Raw genomic sequence first — 23,530 nt, 5'->3', positions numbered from 1 at the left:
AGGAAAAACAACGTCCAGTTGCCTTTTCAAAAAAACACCTTTGGGACTACCAATAGCAAATTTATGATGAGCTATAGGCCACGCACCATGAGCAATGGAAGGAAAATGGAAGAGGCTACCAAGAAGAGCTGCCAATAACTCTTGATTTGACCCAGGTACAGGTAAAAGATAGAATCCATTATCATGAATGTATTAACAACAGAATAGTAAAACCGCTTATGAAAGTTTGCAAAGCCATCAGCTGGGCTGTATAATACTGCTAAGTCATTGCTAGACATCAGAATTTTATATTTATCTGCAAACGTCAATCAGAGGTTGCTGGAACCTTACCACAATGTCTCCTTTCGCTTCATGTAAGCAGTGAAATGCCAGCTCTTGATTGGTACCACCTCCAGGAAATATGCTTGAACATGCAGCTGTTACCAGGTTGTCCACTGTTATATTTAAAAGAAAGTTCTACAGTGTTATGAAATAGATAGATGAAATAAATAACATCCATTTAAGAAGAAAACCAGTAAATATATGTACAATTTGGCTGATACACACAGACAAGCTTCCCATCATTTTGTGGTTGCATCCTAGTTTCTACGTCACTTCTAACCACTGGCCATGCTGCCTTGGGTTGCTGGATTTCTACCTCCATGTTTCCCAGTAACATGAATTAATATTGATGTCCTACTTTTTACTATGATATTGTCATATCCATCCCATTCCACTCAGGGGCAGAAGAATACTTCCATTTTATGAGAAAAGCATGCCTCCAGGTCATTTTCATCCCTTATTAGATAAGCAGTGGAAATAAAGAAAACAATATCCAATTAGCTTTGATTTTGCTTTAGAATTTTGAGAGGAGACCCAGGAGATAAGTATTACTTTTAAGATTTGCGACAGATGTAGGAGAAATAGAAAGGGTGCAAAAATACAAAGCATGGCATTTTTTGAGGCAACTGTTCTTTAAGCAAGCCAATCACATTATGTTAAATTTATGACTAATGTCATTTTTAAGACCCAATAGCTTTTCCGCAGTTTAACCTAGCTTATATTTTATTTGTCTACTAGCATTTTGGGACAGCATCTGACACTGGATCATTTTTTTTCTCATTAAAAGATTCCGCCCGGGTCTAATTTTACCAAAGCTTTTTTAAAGAGAGGATAAAAAAATAAACACAAATATAACTTGGGGTGGGGGTAGAAAAAGAAAGCAAAGAGAAAGCAGAAAGTGCAAGAAAAGAAAAGTTAAAGAAAAATAGAAAAGAAAACGGCTTCCAATATTCTTCACAGCAAGTATATTTTAACCTCTCTCTAAAGTTACATTATAATATTCTTTATTTCTAAAATCTGTACCATCAAATCATCAAAACCATAATCATAAGTTCACAATTTTTAATACAATTTTTATACAAAAATCATCTAGAATCTTCTCTGTACTTTCAACAATGGAGCAGATTTTGAGGAGGGAAAAGAAGCTGACAGTGGACAACCACATTTTTTTAAATTAAAAAAAAAAGGTCAGATTGATGACTGTGTGCTTGTGATAAATTTAAATGTTTTTTTTTAAAAATGTGGGACAAAATGACGAAGAATAATATTTTACCAATTATTACAATTACTCTCAAGTTTCCCACTTTCACAATGATCTTCCATTTAGAGTTTTTTGCTCTGGTGGCAAGCTTTACTGAATACAGGTAGTCCTCAACTTGCAAGAGTTTATTTAGTGACTGTTCAAAATTACATCATCACTGAAAAAAGTGACCTATGGAAATTGTTCACAATTACAACTGTTGTAGGATCCCCAAAGTCATTCCGATGCTTGACAACTCACTCACATTTATGATGGTTGTAGTGTCTAGAAGTCCTGCAATTGCCTTTTGCGACCTTCTGACCAGCAAAATCAATGGGGAAACCAGATTCATTTAACAACCATGTTATTAATTCAGTGCTTCTCAAATAGTGGGGTGGGGCTCCCTGGGGGAGGACACAGAGCAATGCCAGGGGGGCACGTGACCCCAGGGAAACATGCTTTTTTTTGCCACAGGGAGTAGGGGATTTTTTTGCACTGAACAATAGCACGCAGCACAAAGCAGGAGATATGGTGTGCAGATAACAAACCCTTAAGAGGCACCATGGAAAAATATTTAACAGGGATGAAAAGAAAGGAGGAGAAAGACAGAGATGAGACAAACTAAGTCTCCCGAAAGCTAAGACGATGAAATATGATGGTGTATGTAGCGCTTGGTTTGACTACGGTGGGAGACGAGGAAAGACCAGTATGTTTACTGTGTCTAAAAATGTTGGCAGTGGCAGCATGTAATCAAATAAATTAAGGGGTCACTTAAACACATTACACGCTAATCGCTTGATTTTTTTCAGCAAAAATGTGCCGAATATTGCAAACAATTGTTCCAGCGGAGAGTTGGGAGGGCACAAAGTATTTACTTCTTCCTAGGGAGTGGAATAGTAGAAAATAATTGAGAAGCACTGTATTAATTTAACAACTGCAGTGATTCACTTAACAAATGGAGCAAGAAAAGTTGTAAAATGGGGCAAAACTCACTAAACAAATATCTCACAAATTTTGGGCTCAATTGTGGTTGTAAGTTGAGGACTATCTCTATAGTGAATCAAAGGCCATCAACTTGGTTGACTGTCCAATGACTTTAAGAAGTTCTATCACCTCCGTTCTTGTTTTCATGGCCATTCAGATATACTGTACATTTTTTTTTTTTACCATTCTCCTGGATTGCTGGATTGTTTTCCAGTTCCTCCCATGGCTGCCACACCAACTGCTCCTTGGCCACATCGGAGGCTGCCAGAGATCGATCTCGAAGCAGTGGGATTTCTGCTTGAAACCGAGACCCCACATTGATCCGCCTTGAACAATAAATGAAGATTAATAAAGTGACACACCAAATCACAGCCTGCTTAACTGAAGTGAAGGGCAGTTTCAAGGGTGACTATGATGAAATAGATATAATAATCTGTTCCCAGATATACTTCAACCATTTCAACTGTATCAAAATAAAAATATTCTTCTTTTATACTCTTAGCAAGCCAACATATGCTAATTAGGAGAAATGCTTTAAAAATTGGAGGGGGGAGGAATTCATAAGCTTTTGATAAAGAAAACAGCTGTAATCTGTTTATAAGATGACCCAAATATGGCTAATTTCTTCACATATGCTTTTATCATCCTATACAACTCATCTGCTATGTGATAATTGCTAAATATGTTATTAAAATGCTAAGTGATAATTATGGAAAAATCAAGGGACCAGTCCAAAACATGACTGCTTGTTAAATCTTCATATCAGACTTAAATTCAACTCTAGTAACTGAAACTTAAATCATTGCTAAACTGTTTCATTTATTTAGTGGACTTGGTATCACCATAACCTATTTCAGAGCAAACACCAGAGAGCAACCCACTTGCTTGAACAAGCGGAATAAGTAACACATACACATTTAATTGAACAATTTCCTCAACATATAAAAATGAATGCACGTGTGGATGTGCTTACGATATAGAGGTATATTCAAAATGCATTTGTAGCAGGATTGCAATATGCCATCTATAAACAAGTGTGGTGACTAAATGACATCACAACTAAACATAATGCATGTTGAGTTCCTACGTCATGTTGAAGAAGCAATGGATAAACCTATTAGTCTGAAAATTGGCTTAGTTACAAATATTAACAACTGGAAAAGGCAGGGAGAAGCCTCCATGGGGCCTCTCTAGGAATCTCTTGGGAGGAAACAGGGCCAGAAAAGGTGAGGAGAAGCCTCCGTGGGACTCTCTAGAAATCTCATGGGAGGAAACAGGGCCTCCACCCTCCCTGTGGTTTTTACATTCATTCCTATGGGAAAAATTGCTTCTTACAAACTTTTCTACTTAAGAACCTGGTCACGGAATGAATTAAGTTCATGTACTGTTGAAATCAAAATAAGTATTACTTCTAAGAGGAATGAATGGTGTGGTGGCCGAGAGGTGGAGTTCTAGCCTCACAATCAAGAGACTGTGAGTTTGATCCTAGGTAGAGGCAGATACGTCAGGGTTCCAAATAGCATCCATTTTATAATAAGGGTTTTTAGTTGTTTTATTATTGGATTGTCACATGCTGTTTTTATCATTGTTGTTAGCCGCCCCGAGTCTAAGGAGAGGGGCGGCATACAAATCCAATAAATTATTATTATTCGGGGTGTGCTTTGCTTATAAAAGTGATTCTCTTAAGCCTTAAAGATTTGGATTTCTAAGAAGGATCAGTTGTGGTGTTTAAGTACAGTTTCTATCTACAGATGCTGTTGTTGAACCAGAAATAAGACTTCTAATCATAGGCTCCTGCAATAAACTGCAATTATGTCAAGATGACAACATTTATTTATTATTTATTTATTTATTCGACTTCTATGCCGCTCAATCCCAATGGGACCCAGGGCAGCTGAGACACACACGGACACACATCGCAACGTCAGATAGAACAATGCATGTTGTGGGGTTTGTATCATAGCATCTTGTGTCACTCCCTATTCTCACCCTGCCATGGACGCCTATGTTCCTAATAAGGCCTTCATTCGTTCTACATTCTTGCTCTTATCACTTATCCATTTCTGTAGGAAATCAGGAGAGAGAGAAACACTGGGCTCTGCTCAAAGCCATTTGCATCAAACTAAGGTAAGGGATTTTAACAGGTATATGATTACAGTGATCCCTCGAGTTTCGCGATCCCAATCTTCGCGAAACGCTATATCGCGATTTTTCCACCCGATGACGTCACTCTCTTCCTTCCTTTCTCATCTTTCTTTCTCTCTCTCTTTCTCTCTCTTGCTTCTTCCTCTCTCACACTCTCTTCCTCCCTCTCTCATCTCTTTCTTTCCTTCTCTCTCTTTCTCTATCTCTCCCCCTCTTGCTGGCGGGCGGCGGGCGGGGGCATCAGCGAGGAGCCGGGCTTTCCCCTTTGCGTGGGCGGCAGGGAAACCCGGATCTTCGTCTGCTCGCTGCTGCTGCAGCAGCAGTGAGCAGACGAAGATCCGGGTTTCCCCGCCGCCCACGCAAAGGGGAAAGCCCGGCTCCTCGCTGCTGCCGCCGAGCAGATCAGCTGCTGGGCAGCCGCGGCAGCAGCGAGCAGACGAAGATCCGGGTTTCCCCGCCGCCCACGCAAAGGGGAAAGCCCGATTCGGCTCCTTGCTGCTGCCGCCGAGCAGATCAGCTGCTGGCCGGCCGCGGCAGCAGCGAGCAGACGAAGATCCGGGTTTCCCCGCCGCCCACGCAAACTCCACCATCTGCGCATGCGCGGCCATGGAAAAAAGGGCGCGCATGCGCAGATGGTGTTTTTACTTCCGCAACCCTACATTGCGAAAAATCGATTATCGCGAGGGGTCTTGGAACGGAACCCTCGCGATAATCGAGGGATCACTGTATACGCTTAATTGGAACACTAAATAAAATATCTTTTTAAAAAGAAAATCCGCTAGATAGCCATTCTTATCCACATGTGGCTATGGAGATTCTCAATCATACAGGTCCCAAAGGTACTTTTTCGAAAGGCAACTGGACTTGGTTTTTTTCTTGAAGATGTTTCGCTTCTCACCTAAGCTTTTCAGTTCTGACTTCAGAGCTAAAGATGATTCTTGGATGAGAAGCGAAACGTCTTCAAGAAAAACAAAGTCCAATTACTTTTCAAAAAAGCACCTTTGGGACATCCACATGTACAGTAGTACCTCTAGATACGAGTTTAATTCGTTCCAGAAGGGAGCTTGTATGTCGAACAACTCGTATCTGGAACAAATGGCTTTAGACTTTGTTTTTCCCATCCGAGATAACCAGAAGCAAGGATTCTTGCGCCACCTAGTGGACGCTCGGCTCGTATCCCGAATTTCAGCTCGGGTCTGGAACAGAAATTTCTCTCCCCTCGTGGCTCGTAACTTGGAATACTCGCATGTGGAGCAGGTCGTATCTAGAGGTACTACTGTATTTGGAAGTGTCTCTACATTGGAATGGTATTATGAACTGGCAGAAAACAGTGGTTTCTATTTTGCCTGCTTCTCCATACTGATGAATATTAATAGTTCCATGAATGAAGGTCTTTAATAAAGTCTGTCTCAAGATACAATAGTGAGGAAACAACTTTTTTTGGCCTAAAGATCAGATTGCCCTGGGTAGGAACGTAGAGTCTGGGAAGCAGTACCAGGACGAGTTATTCTTGCCATACAATCCTGGTCCCCTTATGCGTATATAGATACACAAATTTACATTATGAGTAGGGAGTAGGTGATTCTCCAGCTGATATACTGGAACTTTCGGTATCCTCAACATGGGCCACACTGTATGAAACTATTGAAAGTTGTAATTAAGCAGCATCTTGAGGCCTCCAATATCTTATCTCAGTTCATACTCTTTCTTCCCACTTCACTCTTCAACTGAGCTGGGGAGACTAATGGAATAGAAGAACCTCTTCCTTCCTTCCTTCCTGGGCTAACAGAAGCTACAGTTCTCAAAAATTAAGTTAGGGAAAATACTTCTCGTATGACCAAGAAGAAAACTCTTTCACTGAATAATAGTGTTCTATACTTTCTCCTGACAGCAGGAGAGTCCAAGAATGGGTTGTGACGTACTCCTTTCTGCCGAGTCATAATTGAAGCCACGTCCTGTTGCCTCTCTCTGTGGCCCCAGTTTTTGACTCTGTCTCGCCCTAGAGAGATGGTTATTTTTCTGAGTGGACTTTGAAAACCCATTCTTGGGTGCTACCATTTGCGGCCAAGTATTCTGACGATTTTGGCTATTTGACAGCAGTGGAAGCAGCAGGTGCTTCGCCCTGCATTCCCACAGCCTGTTCAATTGAATACTTACGGTTCAATGCTGACAGGAGTGCACTCTCCCATTACCGAGAGGACAGGAGGGGTGGCTTCTGTACTGTCTACAAAAGATATATATCATTTCATTAAGTGTATCATCCAATCTATCTAAAAGACTGAAGATGTACTAAATTATACAGTGTTCCCTCGATTTTCGCGGGTTCGAACTTCGCGAAAAGTCTATACCACGGTTTTTAAAAAATATTAATTAAAAAATACTTCGTGGTTTTTTTCCCTATACCACGGTTTTCCCCACCCAATGACGTCATATATCATCGCCAAACTTTCATCTGCCTTTAATGAATATTTTAAAAATAAACTTTAATAAATAAAAATGGTGAGTAATAATCTAAATGGTTGCTAAGGGAATGGGAAATTGTAATTTAGGGGTTTAAAGTGTTAAGGAATGGCTTGTGATACTGTTCATAGCCAAAAATAGTGTATTTACTTCCGCATCTCTACTTTGCGGAAATTCAACTTTTGCGGGCTGTCTCGGAACGCATCCCCCACGAAAATCGAGGGAACACTGTATATAAAACTGTCAATACATGAGGCAAGATAGCAACTTAAGGACATTATTTATTGAGGTCCAGTTTTGATTATAGTCTGCACATAATTGCCATGGTATAAACAAATCTTCTCCAATCTGGCACCCTTCAAATTCATTGGCAATGCCCAGAATTCCCAGCCAATCGTCCTGGGAATTGTAATGTACCTGGATAATATCATTATGAGACCCTAGCTAAGCAGAATCCAAGTTACTTCAGCTTGAACAAACTTCCCAAATGATGAGTATTATCTACAACTGTCAGCTGTTATCCATTCCTGGAAATCCTCCCATCCCAAACCACCAAAGGACGTTGTCCATAAACTTACTAGATCTGAGTAGAGTCCTGTGTGCAGCCTTTGGCGTCATTGGAGGTGGAACTGTACTGCCAGTAGCAGAAAGGAAAGCGTGGAAGTAGAGTCCTGAGCCCTCTCGCACTGGGCTGAGAATGGGCGGGGGAGTATAAGGAGGTAGCTCAAAGTTTCTATCAGAAGGGTGATCAGCGAGACGGACAGGCGAACGCAAGTGGCTCTGGTAGGGTGTGATATTGGAGTAGACTGGTGGAGCAATGAAGGTGCCGGCTTTGGGGGGTATAAAAAGAGGCTCTGGTCTTGGCCGTTGCTTTGGCTTCCGTGCAAAACCGTCCACTTCTTTTGGACCGGCGCCTTCGTGCTATGTAAACAGACGTAAAAAGAAACACGCTTCGTCTCTCGTAAAGGAAAGTGGGTTTTTTGGTCTAAAAGCTTCCCCTACATCTCTGAAACAACGAATTGTCCTCATGTTCCTCTGCTCACAGAAATCTGCTCAGTTCATTAGGGACCACAAAAGAAAAAGGGAGAGGACTTTCTCTTTCCTCTGCCCTGCTTAGTAAAGGTGAGATCAAAATGAAACAAATCAAAATAGAACAAATCAAAATAAAATAATAAAAATAAGCCAGTATTGAGCATGGGCTGTGAGGACTATGTATGGAAGACGTTTTATGCATGGTTTGCTGAGTTGTGTCATTGTTTTAATATTGGATTTGTAGATTGTATTGTTTGTTGGAAGCCGCTCCGAGTCCTCGGAGAGGGGCGGCATACAAATCTAATAAATAAAACCTATCTCCAGAATGTTTAAAATTTATTAAAAACTACTAAAATTAACTAAGCTTTCGTTAGTCCTCTACTAACGTCGTCAGAGCGTTAATATTTAAACGTTCTCGACATCGCAATGGCTGTTACTTCTTCTAAATACACCTGGAACTCGCATTTTTAGGACAATTCTTTATATATATATTCAAATTTGTAAAGAACTGATAAAGAAATAGAGGGAGACCAGGATAGATTTATTTCAAGCTTTTAAGCTCTCGTCAGCTAGCCATACCCTCATAGGATTCAAATCTGGGTTAAAGGTTCTAATCACTATATATATATACACTATATATATATATATATACACACACACACACCACTCACTGCAAAACAGACTGTGGCATTTTGTTTGTTGTTTCTATCAGAACTTGGGTGGGGGGTGATGGCTCAGGAGTTAAAGACACTGGATCTGTTGGCTACAAAGCTGACAGTCTGGGTTTTGAGACCCAAGCACTGTACGATAGGGTAAGCTTCCATTCTTTCCCCAGCTCCTGCCCACTTAAAGCAGTCCAAAAGCCTGTAAATGCAATTAGATAAATAGGTACCACTTTGATGGGAAGGTAACAGCATTCTGTGTAGTTCAGCTGATAATCATGCTGGCCATATGATCACAGAAGCATATTTGGACAACCCTGGCTGCCTCAGGTAAGAATCTGAGAGGAACACTGCCCCCTAGAGTCAGACATGACTGGACAGGAGAAACCTTTATCTAATCCACATATTATTTCAATGCAAACTACCCAATACATACAGCTTTGGTCCTCAAAGGGAACACCTCCCTAGTCCTTCCTTATTTTGCTTTTTCTCCCTTAAAGGATGTTAGTATTCTGTCCAAATGGTTGAGTTGGTAATATATAAAAAAAGCCAACAATGTATTATTGTATGGGTTGATGTAATATAGTTTTAAAATGTATGCTATATTCTGATTGGTTGTAGTATTGCAAGCTGCCATAAGAGGGAGCTAGAGCTCATAGCTTATCCTCTCTGTTGTTTCATTCTGATTGACTCTTTGACTTGATAGTGATCTCTATGTTATGCTCTGTTATTTTCTCTGACATTCTGATGTGTTTGTAAGCTGTGATATCTTTGCTGAATGTATATGACAAAGACACCTTAAAAAAAAAAAGAAACTGGAGGAACAAATCGGTCACCAAGTCAACACATCTTCAAATATTAAATACTGCACAGCAATGAAAATTTATTGCAATTTCTGAACCAGGTCAAAATAATTGTCTACAGTCTGAGACCCTCTGAGTTAAGTTGTCTCAACCAACAGCTAGTAGGCTAGGAAGAAGAATTTAGTGAGCCCAACCTCCTTGAGTCCCACGTGAAATTAAAGCAAACTGTCTATGACAGCCAGGTGTTCAATTGCTACCTGTTCACATTCAGTGAAGAGCAGCCCACCAGCCTCCTTAGTCAATGGCTCCACTGTTAAAGGACTCATCCTGTTTCCTAAGACTAAGAGAGAATTGCCTTGGGAAGGCTAACCACTGACATAGAGGGAAATGCATGCAGGAAGGTTAACATCTCTGGCTCCCAAATCTACCTGAGCTGATGAGTCCATATTCAAATTACGATTGGAGCGCCTCCGGGTGACAATCACAGAAGGCTTGCTGTCTGCAATGCCATGATCATTTACCAGGAACCGCTGCTGCCTCCCATCCTCGTCTTTCCCCCTGGTGATATCTTCAGCATCCTGCTTCTTCACTGGTACCGACACGGGAATAATGAGGGGCACATGGCTGTTATCCTCCCGGACTCTCTTTGGGGCTGGGGAAGAGCTGGCAAATTCTACAACACTCCTTGGCGCAGCAACTGTTGCCTCACTCTTGTTTTTTTCTTCTGACATTTCAGGTTCCTGAAATTAAAAAAAAAAAAGCAGCATGTGCATATTAAGGTATTTGGTCTTTGAAAATGACACATTGAAAAGCGATATTGTCTCCTTCCAGTAAGTCTGCCTTCCTTCCAATAGATCAGTGATTTTCAAGCTTTTTTGAGCCGCTGCACATTTTTTACGTTTTAAAATCCTGGGGCACACCACTAACCAAAATGACACAAAATGACACCCTAAGACACTCTCCTCTCTTTTTCCATCCCTCTCCGCCCCACCCTTGTGTGTGTATACACACTCTTGAACCATTTCCAAAACAGGTGAGGGCTGGGGGGTGGGGTTTCTCTCTTATTCTTTGTGTGCTTTTTATCATATGCTTTAAATCAAGAGTCACTTCTCTCTCTTTTGTTTCTTTCTCTTTCCTCTCATTCTCTGTCTCAATCATTTTCTCATTTCTCTTTTTTTCCTCCCCTTTTTGCTCATTTCTCTCTCCCTTCCTCTCCTTTTCTCTCTCTCTCTTGCTTTCTTTCTTTCTCTCTCTTTCTCTCTCTCTCTTGCTTTTTCTGTTTCTCTTTTTTCTCTCTCTTGCTTTCTCTCTCTCTCTTTCTTGCTTTCTTTCTTTCTCTTTCTTTCTTTCTCCCTTTCTTTCTTTCTTTCTCTCTCTCTCACACTCTCTCTCTCTCTCTCAGCAAAAAGTTGCGAGACCGGAACCTGAGCTTCCTTCTTCGCAGCACACCTGACCATGTTTCGCGGCACAATGGTTGAAAAACACTGCAATAGATAACATCTCACACTGTACCGAGCCATGGTTTGTTTTAAGCACCTTTTGCTAAAAGAACAATTGTTCTTCACTTATACAGTAATACCTCATGATACGAACTTAATTGGTGCAAGGAGGAGGTTCGTAAGACAAAAGGTTCGTAAGACGAAACATTGTTTCCCATAGGAAACAATGTAAAGTCAATTAATCCGTGCAACCAAAAAAACCCCTGCAAAAAAACGGCTTTCGGCGACTGCTGGGAAGCCGCGCGGGTGTTTTAAAAGGTGACAGCCGGCCTGGGGGGCTTCCCAGCAGGTGCTGGCAAGCCCCCCAGGCCGGCTGCGACCTTTTAAAACACCCGCGCCGCTTCGCAGCTGTCTCCTGAAGCCGAACGCTAAAGCCGAACTTCCGCGTTCGGCTTCGGGAGACAGCTGCAAAGCGGCGCGGCTGTTTTAAAAGGTCGCAGCCGGCCTGGGGGGTTTCCCAGCAACCTCCCGAACCAAACCCGGGGTTCAGCAAAATTTTGCCTCTTCTTACGAACTTTGTTCGAGTTACGAACCGGCGTTCGGGAGGCTTCCGGGAAGCCCCACCGCCCGGCTGTCACCTTTTAAAACAGCCGCGCGGCTTCCCAGCAGTCTCCGAACGCCGGTTCGTAACTCGAAAAAAGTTCGTAAGAAGAGGCAAAAATTTTCTGAACCCTGGGTTCGTATCACGAGTTGTTCGTAAGACGAGGGGTTCGTATCTTGAGGTACCACTGTAGTTAAGTAACAAACCACGTCCTGTAAACATATCAACCTAAGGCAAAAACAAATCTTGTCAATGCAAACAAGAGTTAGAGATGGGGACATAGGCCTTCAAACAAGGGAACTAAGGTCAGGGTTCCAAAGAACATTCCCAATGCTAAGTGAGGAAGAAGTTACTGCTCAGAAACATACAGAATTAAACATTGCAAAGATCAAAAGTTGAATACCATCATTCAGAATATACACACACTCAATTCTCAACCCCATTCTTTCAACCCAAGAGGTCTTACCACTTATATACTATTTCTTCTTTATGTACCACAGCTTGATAACTTTTTAAAAACAGCTTACAAAATTACCCCCGCCAAAAAAATCACAAATAAATCGTACTAAAATATCATACTGCAGAATAACCGAATCAATTTTCAATTAATTCATATTTTGTCTTGTTTTGCCCTTCTGTAATAGGAGGCTATTTGAATCCTGTAAATAATTAAGGGCCATTCTCTTAAAAAGTTCATTGGTGTGAGAGAGCTTTTTCATGAAGAGGAGAAACCTGGGTGGATTTTCCAAAATGATCTACATTCCTATTTTCCTCTAGTGAAATATTTCTCATAGGGCTGCTAACAGAAGATGGCACTTTGGAAGGCATAAAACCTTGTGTATGCATTTAAACTCTGCTTACCTAGATGTTCTTCAGATATCTTTATCAGATTCATTGAGTATTCTGGGAATATTCTTTTATTACAGTTTATTACATTTTAATACAGTTTGTTTCCCCCCCCCCCAGATTTATTCTGTTTTTTTCATGAATTATTATTATTATTATTATTATTATTATTATTATTATTAATTAGATTTGTATGCCGCCCCTCTCCGTAGACTCGGGGCGGCTCACAACACAATAAAAACAGTTCATGACAAATCTAATAATTTACAATTTAAAATATTTTTAAAAAACCCATTATTAAGCATACATACATACAAACATACCATACATAAATTGTATAGGCCCGGGGGAGATATCTCAGTTCCCCCATGCCTGACGACAAAGGTGGGTTTTAAGGAGTTTATGAAAGGCAAGGAGGTAGGGGCAGTTCTAATCTCTGGGGGGAGCTGGTTCCAGAGAGTTGGGGCCGCCACAGAGAAGGCTCTTCCCCTGGGGCCCGCCAACCGACATTGTTTAGTTGACGGGACCGGGAGAAGGCCCACTCTGTGGGACCTAATCGGTCGCTGGGATTCGTGCAGCAGAAGGCGGTCTCGGAGATATTCTGGTCCGATGCCATGAAGGGCTTTGTAGGTCATAACCAACACTTTGAATTGTGACCGGAAATTGATCGGCAACCAATGCAGACTGCGGAGTGTTGGTGTAAGATGGGCATACCTGGGGAAGCCCATGACTGCTCTCGCAGCTGCATTCTGCACAATCTGAAGTTTCCAAATACTTTTCAAAGGTAGCCCCATGTAGAGAGCGTTACATAGTCAAACCTCGAGGTGATGAGGGCATGAGTGACTGTGAGCAGTGAGTCCCGGTCCAAATAGGGCTGCAACTGGTGCACCAGGCGAACCTGGGCAAACGCCCCCCTCGCCACAGCTGAAAGATGGTTCTCTAATGTGAGCTGTGGATCGAGGAGGACGCCCAAGTTGCGGACCCTCTCCGAGGGGGTCAATGATTCCCCCCCCCCAGGGTGATGGACGGACAGATGGGATTGTCCTTGGGAGGCAAAACACTCCGTCTTATCAGGGTTGAGTTTGAGAATTCCCGGATAATTCCCTGATATTTCCCGAATTGCCAATTTCCCTGACAATTCCTTGATTTCCAGGTTTGCTGGACATCCTGTATGAAGAATAATGCAGAAGCACCCCTTTGTGTGCAAGCGCTAACTATATTATGAATAAATTCCAATGCAAAATTCCAAAATTTTGCACCCACCCAACATGCCTAAAATAAAATGGTTTCTTCTTCAGCATCTAGTTTGGAATTAACTTAAAGCTGGGCTTAATTTGTCAAGCAAAGTAATCCATTTTACAAGTATGCACCCAAGCAACTGCAAGCAACAAGCTTACCTAACCCTTTATCTTTTTATTTGCCCAAGAAAAGGAGATGGCAATAAACTTTCAACATTTTTAAGTGAATCTGGTCAATGCTGGTGTACAGAAGAGCTATTACTCTGAAATTACTCTTCTAGGAAAGAATTTCACCATGGAAACAAAAATCACATCGTTTCATGCATAAGTGGGTGAACGTGTACAAACATTTGGAACACTGTATTGGAATTATTTATATGCAATGCTGTGCAGACCAAGGAGTAGGATATACTATTATGGAATGCATCATTATTACATACAATGGAATGCACAGGCATTTATTTTATTGCATCCAAACATCAAATAAAATCTTCTACATTTCTCTATGACGTCCTTCTCAATTTGCTGTATTGCAGTATTGCTGAAATAAGACACTCATAATTTGCAACTAGCATGGCCAAGATTTTTGGGGAAGGATTCGTACAGTATAAGCAATCAACCCCCAAAAGGAGCATCATAGATACATTATATATTATACACAGCCCGAGTTGTGTGGTTTTTTTCTTTGTTTATTAGGCATACCGTATTTTCCGGAGTATAAGATGCACCTTTTTCCTCCCTAAATGGGGCTGAAAATTTGGGTGCGTTTTATACTCCGAGTGTAGCCTTTTCCAAACCCACCCACCCAGCCCTAACTAGGTGCTAACAATCTTCTTGGCTTCCTACTCCCTCCTAAGAAGGTTTTTTCCAGCTCTAAGTCTTTGCAGGCTTGTTTTCATTCCTACTCCCTCTGAAAAGGGCTTTTTCAGTCCTAACTGGGGATAAAATAATACACTGAAGATGAACAGACTAAGCACGCTCTAGTCAGATGAATACCTGGTAGGTAGAATTTTTTCCCCTTTTTTCCTCTCCCCAAAACTAAGGTTATACTCTGGAGCGTCTTATATTTCAAAAAAATACAGTTAATCATCCCATGTGCTTGGAGATCATGCTAGAGACAAGATGAAACATAATCATAACTATGGCAGCTATCTGAAAAATTGTGTTCTATTAAAGAAAGTGCATAACAAATATTTGAACAGTAGGCAAGAGAAATTGGATTATCATGGTTCCAAAGACCTGCTTTTTAAAACCAAAGAAGTAAAACCATTCAAGTTACTTATAAAGAAAGGGTCTTACTTCTGAAATCAATGGAATGTTGGCATGTGGTACTACAGTTTTTATTTATTATTTATTTATTTTATTTTATTTTATTTACTTGGATTTCTAAGCTCCTCTTTTCCAGGGACTCAGTTTGGCAGTTCGCTATCCATAGCAAAAACTGTTTAAACTTTTAAAAAATGAGTGCATGAAAAAAGGAGATTCATAAGCCTTTCAAATTTCAACTAAAATGAAAAATATGTTAGCTTGTATTCCTGAGAAATCTCAACTAAACATTGTTTCCAAACTTTTGGGGGCTTGTTCCCCAATAGTTTGCCACTTCCTAACTTGTAGGAGTTATAGTTATAGGACAGTAGATTTTAATTGAGTATTAAGAAAAGTCCTTATGATAAAAAAGTTCAGTGGTGGAACCAATGATCTGTTGAAGTTTCTTGCTTTCTATTGTTGGCCAACTTATTGCTGATAACAAGCCGGCAACTGGACTTCTTGGCTTTCTTACTTAATGATTCGGGGCCTCCAAGTCCCTTATTCCTCTGTAGACTAATAAACAAAGATTCTTACCATGGCAGGAATTATGGACCTCTAGTTATTCAAGCTGAAGTCAATTTGCTGCCATCTGACTGATTAGAGCTCAGTTTAAATCCATTAGCTGGATTGTAGGCTTCCATTTCTACTTTCCAAATGTGCTTTCCCTCCATTTAAAATTTTAAATGTTGCAACTGATTTGAGAAAGAGAACAGAAAGACGCTTCTCCCAGGCAGCAATTCTTGATTTGATTGTCCATTTCTATTTCTCAGAAAGGGATAGACCAGTGCTTTTCAAACTTGGCATCTTTAATATGTGTGGCCTTCAACTCCCAGAATTCTGAGAGTTGAAAAGTCCACACATATCAATGATGCTAAGTATGAAAACCCCTGGGATACACCAAGTATCCTAGAGTAAAGTAGAGTGGAGTGGAGCAGAGTGGAATGGAATAGAATTCTTTATTGGCCAAGTGTGATTGGACACACAAGGAATTTGTCTTTGGTGCAGATGCTGTCAGGGTACATAACAGAAAATGTACATTTATCAGGAATCAGGAGCTACAACACTTAATGATTGTAATATGATTCGAATAAGCAATCAGGAAACGTTGATTTGAGTAAATGCTTGTATTTTCTCTTCTCCTTCAATTGCCAGAAATATGGTGGGTCAGGAAAAACCAAAAACAAACTTCTGAAAATGAGATAAAGGTTTGTGAAGACACATCTCTGAAGAAAACAAATAAAGTGGCTGCCAGCTACTTCCAACACTTTAGGAAATGAAGAAGAGTCAACAGCGATAGAAGAAGTCAAGAGATACCACTTACCCTCATATTCTGAAGAGAAGCCAACTCCACAGCTTTCTGAGCCAGAGTTAAGAGGTTGGCCTCTTGAGAAATACGCCGTCTCCTCTTGGTACTCTGGATGACTCCTCCTCTAACTGCACCAAAGTCGTTCGTTCTCAGAACAATGCCATCCACGGCAGCCACCTGTTTTCCTGCTTCCTGGGCATTCTCATACATGCCCATCATCTCCACGTTAGGCTGGCTCGGTTGACTCCCCGATGGCATATCCCCATGGTCTACTTCTGCCCTACTTAGTTGCGAGTAATTTTCTTTGTGACTAAACATTTCAGACTGAGGTTGGAACTGGATTTCTTGGTGTTGCTGTGATGGCCATGGATGCGTCGGCACAATGTTCCCAGGGTAGTCCTCAACTGCCTTGGAGACCAGTGTCCCTTCTCCAGAAGGTGGGACACCTTCCTTGGAGAGCCTGCGCGATCTCCTTGGGAGGTTGATCTGTGCCTGCGGAAGAACCGCCTGGGGGTTCTGCTCCGTCAGAGCCTTCATCAACTCCTGATTCCTCTCCGAAACTGGGTGGAACTGATGGGAAACCATATGATGCTGGCCGGGCTGGGAGGGTGCTCCCAGATGCGGCTGTGGCACAGGAGCCGATGGCTGGAGGCCAAAAGTCTGCACCCCTGCCTGTGGTTGTTGGTGATGGTGATGGTGCTGCTGCTGGGAATAATAATTTTCAAACAGTTGCAACTGTGGAAGAGCTTGCTGTTTCTGCTGGGCAGTAAAAGCTGGGCTGGAAGTTGTAGGAGCCTGTTGAAGAACGTGCAATAACTCAGGAAGACCCTGCTTCTGGCCCTGCTGACCAAAAGCCAGCTGGAAAGGTTGCAAAGAGAGGCTTTGATTTTGTTGCTGTTGCTGCTGCTGCTGTTGCTGCTGCATTTGCTGGAAAGAGGTCATCTGCGCTTGCTGCCTGGCCAACGCTTGCTGTTCCAGCTGGGCCTTTGATAGCATCTGCTGGAAAGCTTCGCCGTACAAGTCCAGCTGAGACACCACTCCCCCTTTCTCCCTGGTTCTTTTCAGGACATCCGGGTGGCCGTAGTAATCTGTGAGGCTGGCGTTAGGATGGCCTCCTTTCTGGCTGCCCCCATAAACTATGCCGTGGTTCCACCCTCCGGGCTGAGGCTGCCAATTTGCTTCACTTCGCTCGGGCAGCCGGTTCCCCATTAGGGAACTCTGCCACTTGACAGCAGCCAGTTGCTGGGGTGTCAACCTCACCTCCCCTCTGTCCTGGTACATTGAATTCAGCAGTGCAGCGTTGCTGGCAACGCTGCTGAAACCCCCAGCCTTGGCCAGCTCTATGGACTGGGTGGGAGGCACATTCCCTCCATGGCTGTAATACTGTCCTTCCTTTAGCTGCTGCTGCTGCTGCTGTTGCTGCTGCTGAGCTTCTTTCAACAGAGCATCTTGCTCACTGAAAAACGCAACCCGCTTCCCAGCTCTTTTGTTTGAAGACTTTGGCTGAGCCTGAAGACTCATGATTCGGCGCCTCTTAGAAGTCAGATCAGCAACCAACCCATCGCAAGCACAAGAGCAGAACGGGAGGTAGAACGGTATGACGCCAACCGAAGGCTCGTCTCTTGCACCAGCTAATCCATGTGGAGTTGGAAGGGGTGGTGGCGGGTCCCAATTTGTAGTTTAAAAGGATGCCAAGGTCCAACGGGTTTCACTCCCTGAAAAAGAAATAAGAACTGTTAATAGCTGAAATAGCAAGAGGGATCTGATATATTCAGCTTTCTTAACTTAGGCAACAACTTGGAAAGTAACACTGTTGTTTTATTACTATTGTATTTATTACTGTTTTTAGTATTTATGATAATTGTTAGCCACCCTGGGTCTTGGAGTGGGTGGCATGTAAATACAAATAATAAATAAGTAAGTAAGTAAGATACAAACAGTTCTTGACTTATGATAGTTTGTTTAGTGACCATTCAAAGTTACAACAGCATTGGCTCATGACTGTTTTTTTCGCACTCACAACTGTTGCAGTATCCCCATGGTCATGTAATCAAAATTCAGATGCTTGGTGGCAACAACTGATTCATGTTTGTGTTGGTTGCAATGTGCCATGGTTGCAACTTTCTGACAAAACAAAGTCAATGGGGAAGCTAGATTCACTTAACAACCATTTTAACAACTGCAGATTCACTTAACAACCGCGGCAAAGAAAAGTCATAAAATGGGGCAGAACTCACTTACCAAATGTATCACTTCGCAACATAAACTTTAGGCACAATTGTGGTCATAAATTAAGGACTACCTTTATATTTGTATGCCGCCCCGAGTCTTCGGAGAGGGGCGGCATACAAATCTAATACATTATTATTACTATTATCATTATCATTATTATTATTATCCCAAATCCTTACGTTTTCTGGATCCCTCTATTTAAAGCAGACCAAAATGCAGGTAGTCTTGGTTTAGCAACTCAACTTGGTCATTAAATGTAGATGTCCCTAACTAAAATCGTTACTGTTTTTAAGGTTTTGCTTCAGATTTACTTTGCTTTACCAAACCCGCCGATGCCATATATGCCAGGACTATTTGAAACGTTATTTTTTCATCAACTGTAATTGCAAAGAGTCACTGAAACAAGGCAGCTGCTAAATAAGGATCACCAATACTGCCTTCAAGGAGGTTAAAAATGAATTTGTTCACTACACTAAGACATAAACTGGTTTAATTCATGACTTCTTAAAGTTTAAAGCACTTGAATATAATTCGACCGTGGCCTGTTTTATATATATAATGCTAAACCGAAAGCACTAACCCAAGGCAGGCAAACCACAAGCTTCATACAATTCCCAGATTCATTTCTATTACTTTGAATGCACAGTTTAGTGACAAATCACAGATAACGGATAGATTTTTTTTTAAAGCAGAAAAGCAACAAGACTAAGCACCTTAAATCCATGGACAGACTTTAGCATATGGAAGCAAACAATCCACAGTCAAATTCAATCACTTTATTAATGAACAGGTTGCTTATTTGTACAACATCTGATTCCCGGTGCCTGGGGCAGTTCTCAACGTAAAAATACAGAAAATTAATAATGCATAATTAAAAAAAATAATGAAAACAAGGAGGTGAAAAGGTAGCAAAACTAGGCAAGAATGAAAAAGGTATGCATACTACACAGAAGAAGCTTCATCACTCCAGTCAGGTCTTCAAGGCCGTTTGAAATCCCAGCAGGGTAAGAGCTATCCAGATTTCAGAGAGGACCTCATTCTACAACAGACTTGGGTAAGGGGCGGCCGCAAGGCCGCATCTGGCCCGCCCGCTATCTGTGACTGGTCCGCAGAGGTAGGGGTCCACTCCAGTGAAAGGATGAAAGAGCTCACCGCATCTGCCGGGACTCCTCCAGTTCCTGCTTTCCTGATGAATCATGAGGAAAGCAGGTACCGGAGGAGTCCCGGCAGATGTGGTGAGCACTTTCATCTTTGCACTGGAGCGGACCCCTACCTCCTACTGAGAGCGGCCGAGCACAGAAACCACACAAAAATCTAATAAATAAATAAATAAAGTATGCGTTAGGCAGATTCACAATGTTATGTATTATATACTAGGGAAAGCAGTGTGAAGAGAGAATAGCTGAGATCCTGCTTTCTGGAACTTCTGTTCTGAATGATGATCAATACAATAGAGCAGGCCTGTCAAATGGCTGCCCATAGGCCAGATGCAGCTCACACAGGCCACACCTATTTGGCTCAGCAAGGACAAAAAAAACCATCCTGATACTGCCCATGATGTGATTGGGTTTGACATCTGCTATTTTCAACAGAGGGACCTTGCAGGTCATCTAGTCCAATCCGCTTCCCAAGCAGGAGAGCCTATATCTGCCTCTACCTAGAATCGAACTCACAACCTCCTGATTGTGAGGCAAGAGCGCCACCTCTAAGCCACAGCAGCTGGGTCATAGCTTAATAGTAGGGTCATAGTTAATAGCTGGCAGGGCAGAAACTGAGACTTGACTTGTAACTGGGTTCAGTCATATTTATTAAAACACAACAGAGAACAGCTCATGAATAACATCTGAGGTAAAAATGGGAGTTCTTTAAATAGGCGGCTGTCTGACAGAGCAACCAATCACCATTGACCAACAATTCCATTCCTAGACTGGCCTCTAGAGGAACACTGCACCTTTTTCTGCCAAGTTGGCGCACATGTAGTCCTGAAAATACGCAGAACAGCGACAGACCCTCTCCGATCTCTGAAGTTCGGCTGTAATTGAAGGTGGACACTGATCTGGGCTCATCTCCGCAGGGACAGGTTTCTGAACTAACGGCTACACTGGAGGATGATCTGCTATGGACCCCTCCACTGGAAATAAGAGGTTTCTAGCTATACATTTTCTCTAATCTCTTTCCAGTGTAAGCAGTGTTCATTTTCTCAGAGGAATAATACTTTTCAAGTTTAGAGATTGCCAAGGTTACCAAGTAAGGGTAATACAACTATCAATGAAGACCTGGTCCAGACACCTTCAAAGAGGAGCCCCAAATGCAGGAAAGATCAACAATGTCTGCTGGTGGGACCTAAGGGAAGAGCCTTCTCTGTGGGGGGCCCGGCCCTCTGGAATTAGCTCCCTCCGGAGATTCGCACTGCCCCCACCCTCCTTGCCTTCTGTAAGAGTTTAAAAACTCATCTTTGCCGCCAGGCCTGGGGGTTACTAGATCTTCCCCCTGACCAACGAATGTTTTTAGTACGATTGTTGAATGAATGTTTAATGGAAGATTTTTAAAATTAGAATTTAAGGATTGTTTTTAAATATATATTAATTGGGTTGATCTACTATTGTTTTTTGTATATGTTGTGAGCCGCTCCGAATCCGAGTCCTCGGAGAGGGGCGGCATACAAATCCAATTAAATAAATAAAATAAACATTGGTTAAGTTGGTCTTCAACTCAACTATTGAGATTAAGGCATAAGGGGAAGTCCACTTAATTTTTCCCAACTTCATTATGTAAAGAGTGCCAATGGGTTCTTTCCTTCTTCTAAATTGTTGCCACTCCTAGATAATCACCAACACTTAGCTAAATGCTTCATACATATATTAAGGTTAATTAAATGTAATACCAACCATAAGAAGAATGGCTTGGATCTGGCCTCTTTTTAAGACTGTGCACAAGGCCTGCACAAGGAAACTTGATTGTAATGCAACTGTCTCTCAGCTTCTATACAAATGAAGGGTGTCTACAAGCTTTCCCTTTACAAAAGCGAATAACCACAACAAAAGAAAGAATGGATGAATTGTGTGAAGAGAAACAGCTTACTTGAAAAGCTTACTTTAACATAATCTTTGGGGTCATCTTGGACCACAATGCTGACTCAGTTTACCTCCAACATAGGTAAACACGTTAACTCAATGCTTCTAAAATAAATAGTGTAATACATCTGGAAGAATTAGAAATGAAAAAAAAATATTATTAGAGAACACAACAGAAAGAATACAACAATAGGTAGTCCTCGACATGCAGCAATTCACTTAGTGACGGTTCAAAGTTGCAACGGCACTGAAAAAAGTTACGACAATTTTTCACATTTAACAACTGTTACAGTATCCCCCATGGTCATGTGATCAAAATTCAGACATCTGGCAGCTGACTCCTAGTTATGACAGTGGTTGTGTCCCATGTTCATGTGATTCCCCTTTTGCGTCCTTCCAACAAGCAAAATATACTGTATGAAGAAGTCAGATTCGCTTAACCACCGTGTTACTAACTTAACAACTGCATGGATTCACTTAACAATTGTACCAAGAGAAAAGTGTACAATGGATCAAAATTGACTTCACGTCTAATTTTGCAACATAAATTTTGGGCTCAGTTGTGGTCCTAATTCAAGGAATACTTGTACAATGCATTATATTAAAGTATATGCTGTTGTCTATACAGCAGTGTTTCCCAACCTTGGCAACTTGAAGTTATTTGGACTTCAACTCCCAGAATTCCCCAGCCAGCAAATGCTGGCTGGGGAATTCTGGGAGTTGAAGTCCAGGTATCTTCAAGTTGCCAAGGTTGGGAAACACTGATCTAGACTGTAAAAGGAGCTCCATTAGGCAAAAGTAAAAAGTTCTCTTTGTGTATTGCTTATTCAGACGTTTCACCAAGCCCCACATATCTTCAAGTTGCCAAGGTAGGGAAACACTACTCTATGGAACCAACTCCCCCCCCCCCTTGATGTCCACACTGCTCCAACCCTACTGGCCTTCCAAAAGGCTGTGAAGACCTGGCTTTGCCGGCAAGTTTGGGGGCCATGAATTACATCTGTCATGTCTGATTGTGTCTGAGTGGTATATATGTGTGTTGATTGGATTGCTTGCTTTGTGGGTTTTTATAATTGGGGTTTTTATTGCTTTAATGTTTAATATTTGACTTCTTTTTATTATTGTAGTGTATTTTTTATATTGGAATTGGGCAGCATAGAAGTCGAAAGAATGAATGAATGAATGTATGTATGTATGAATGAATGAATGAATGAATAATAATAAACAGTACTCGAGGCTCGACTACTGTAATGCTCTCTATATGAGGCTACCTTTGAAAAGTGTTCGGAAACTTCAGGTCGTGCAGAATGCTGCTGTGAGAGCAATCATGGGCTTTCCCAAATATGCCCATGTTACACCAACACTCCGCAGTCTGCATTGGTTGCCGATCAGTTTCCGGTCACAATTCAAAGTGCTGGTTATGACCTATAAAGCCCTTCATGGCACCGGACCAGACTATCTCTGAGACCACCTTCTGCTGCACGAATCCCAGCGACCAGTTAGGTGCCACAGAGTGGGTCTTCTCTGGGTCCCGTCAACTAAATAATGTCGCTTGGCGGGACCCAGGGGAAGAGCCTTCTCTATGGTGGCCCCGACCCTCTGGAACCAACTCCCCCCAGAGATTAGAATTGCTCCCACCCTCCTTGCTTTTCGTAAGCTTCTTAAAACCCACCTCTGCCGCCAGGCATGGGGGAATTGAGATACTCTTTCCCCCTAGGCCTTTACAATTTTATGCATGGCATGTCTGTATGTATGTTTGGTTTTCCCAAAGGAGTTTTTAACTGTTTAAATTGGATTGTCATATGCTGTTTAATACTGTTGTTAGCCGCCCCAAGTCTA

At 41.8% G+C, this 23,530-nt stretch overlaps 1 protein-coding gene across 3 annotated transcripts in view; it reads right to left on the bottom strand.

The window, feature by feature from the left end:
• Positions 1-23,530, bottom strand: part of MIDEAS (mitotic deacetylase associated SANT domain protein) — a 103,972-nt gene that overhangs the window by 19,609 nt on the left and 60,833 nt on the right. For 2 of the 3 annotated variants that reach the window (XM_070758132.1, XM_070758138.1), the window contains exons 2-7: positions 16,401-18,100; positions 10,076-10,387; positions 7,729-8,071; positions 6,848-6,914; positions 2,729-2,871; positions 331-434 (exon numbers count right to left, since the gene is read on the bottom strand). In XM_070758132.1, coding sequence (XP_070614233.1) covers positions 331-434; positions 2,729-2,871; positions 6,848-6,914; positions 7,729-8,071; positions 10,076-10,387; positions 16,401-17,906 — 2,475 coding nt within the window. In that variant the 5' untranslated portion in view covers positions 17,907-18,100. The remainder of the gene's footprint in view (positions 1-330; positions 435-2,728; positions 2,872-6,847; positions 6,915-7,728; positions 8,072-10,075; positions 10,388-16,400; positions 18,101-23,530) is intronic. The other variant, XM_070758140.1, reaches the window with a different exon arrangement.

The sequence above is a fragment of the Erythrolamprus reginae genome, chromosome 1, assembly GCF_031021105.1.
Source record: "Erythrolamprus reginae isolate rEryReg1 chromosome 1, rEryReg1.hap1, whole genome shotgun sequence".
Lineage (NCBI taxonomy): Eukaryota > Metazoa > Chordata > Lepidosauria > Squamata > Dipsadidae > Erythrolamprus > Erythrolamprus reginae.
The sequence above is the reverse complement of the archived record's forward strand: the minus strand, read 5'-3'. Positions and strand labels throughout refer to the sequence as shown.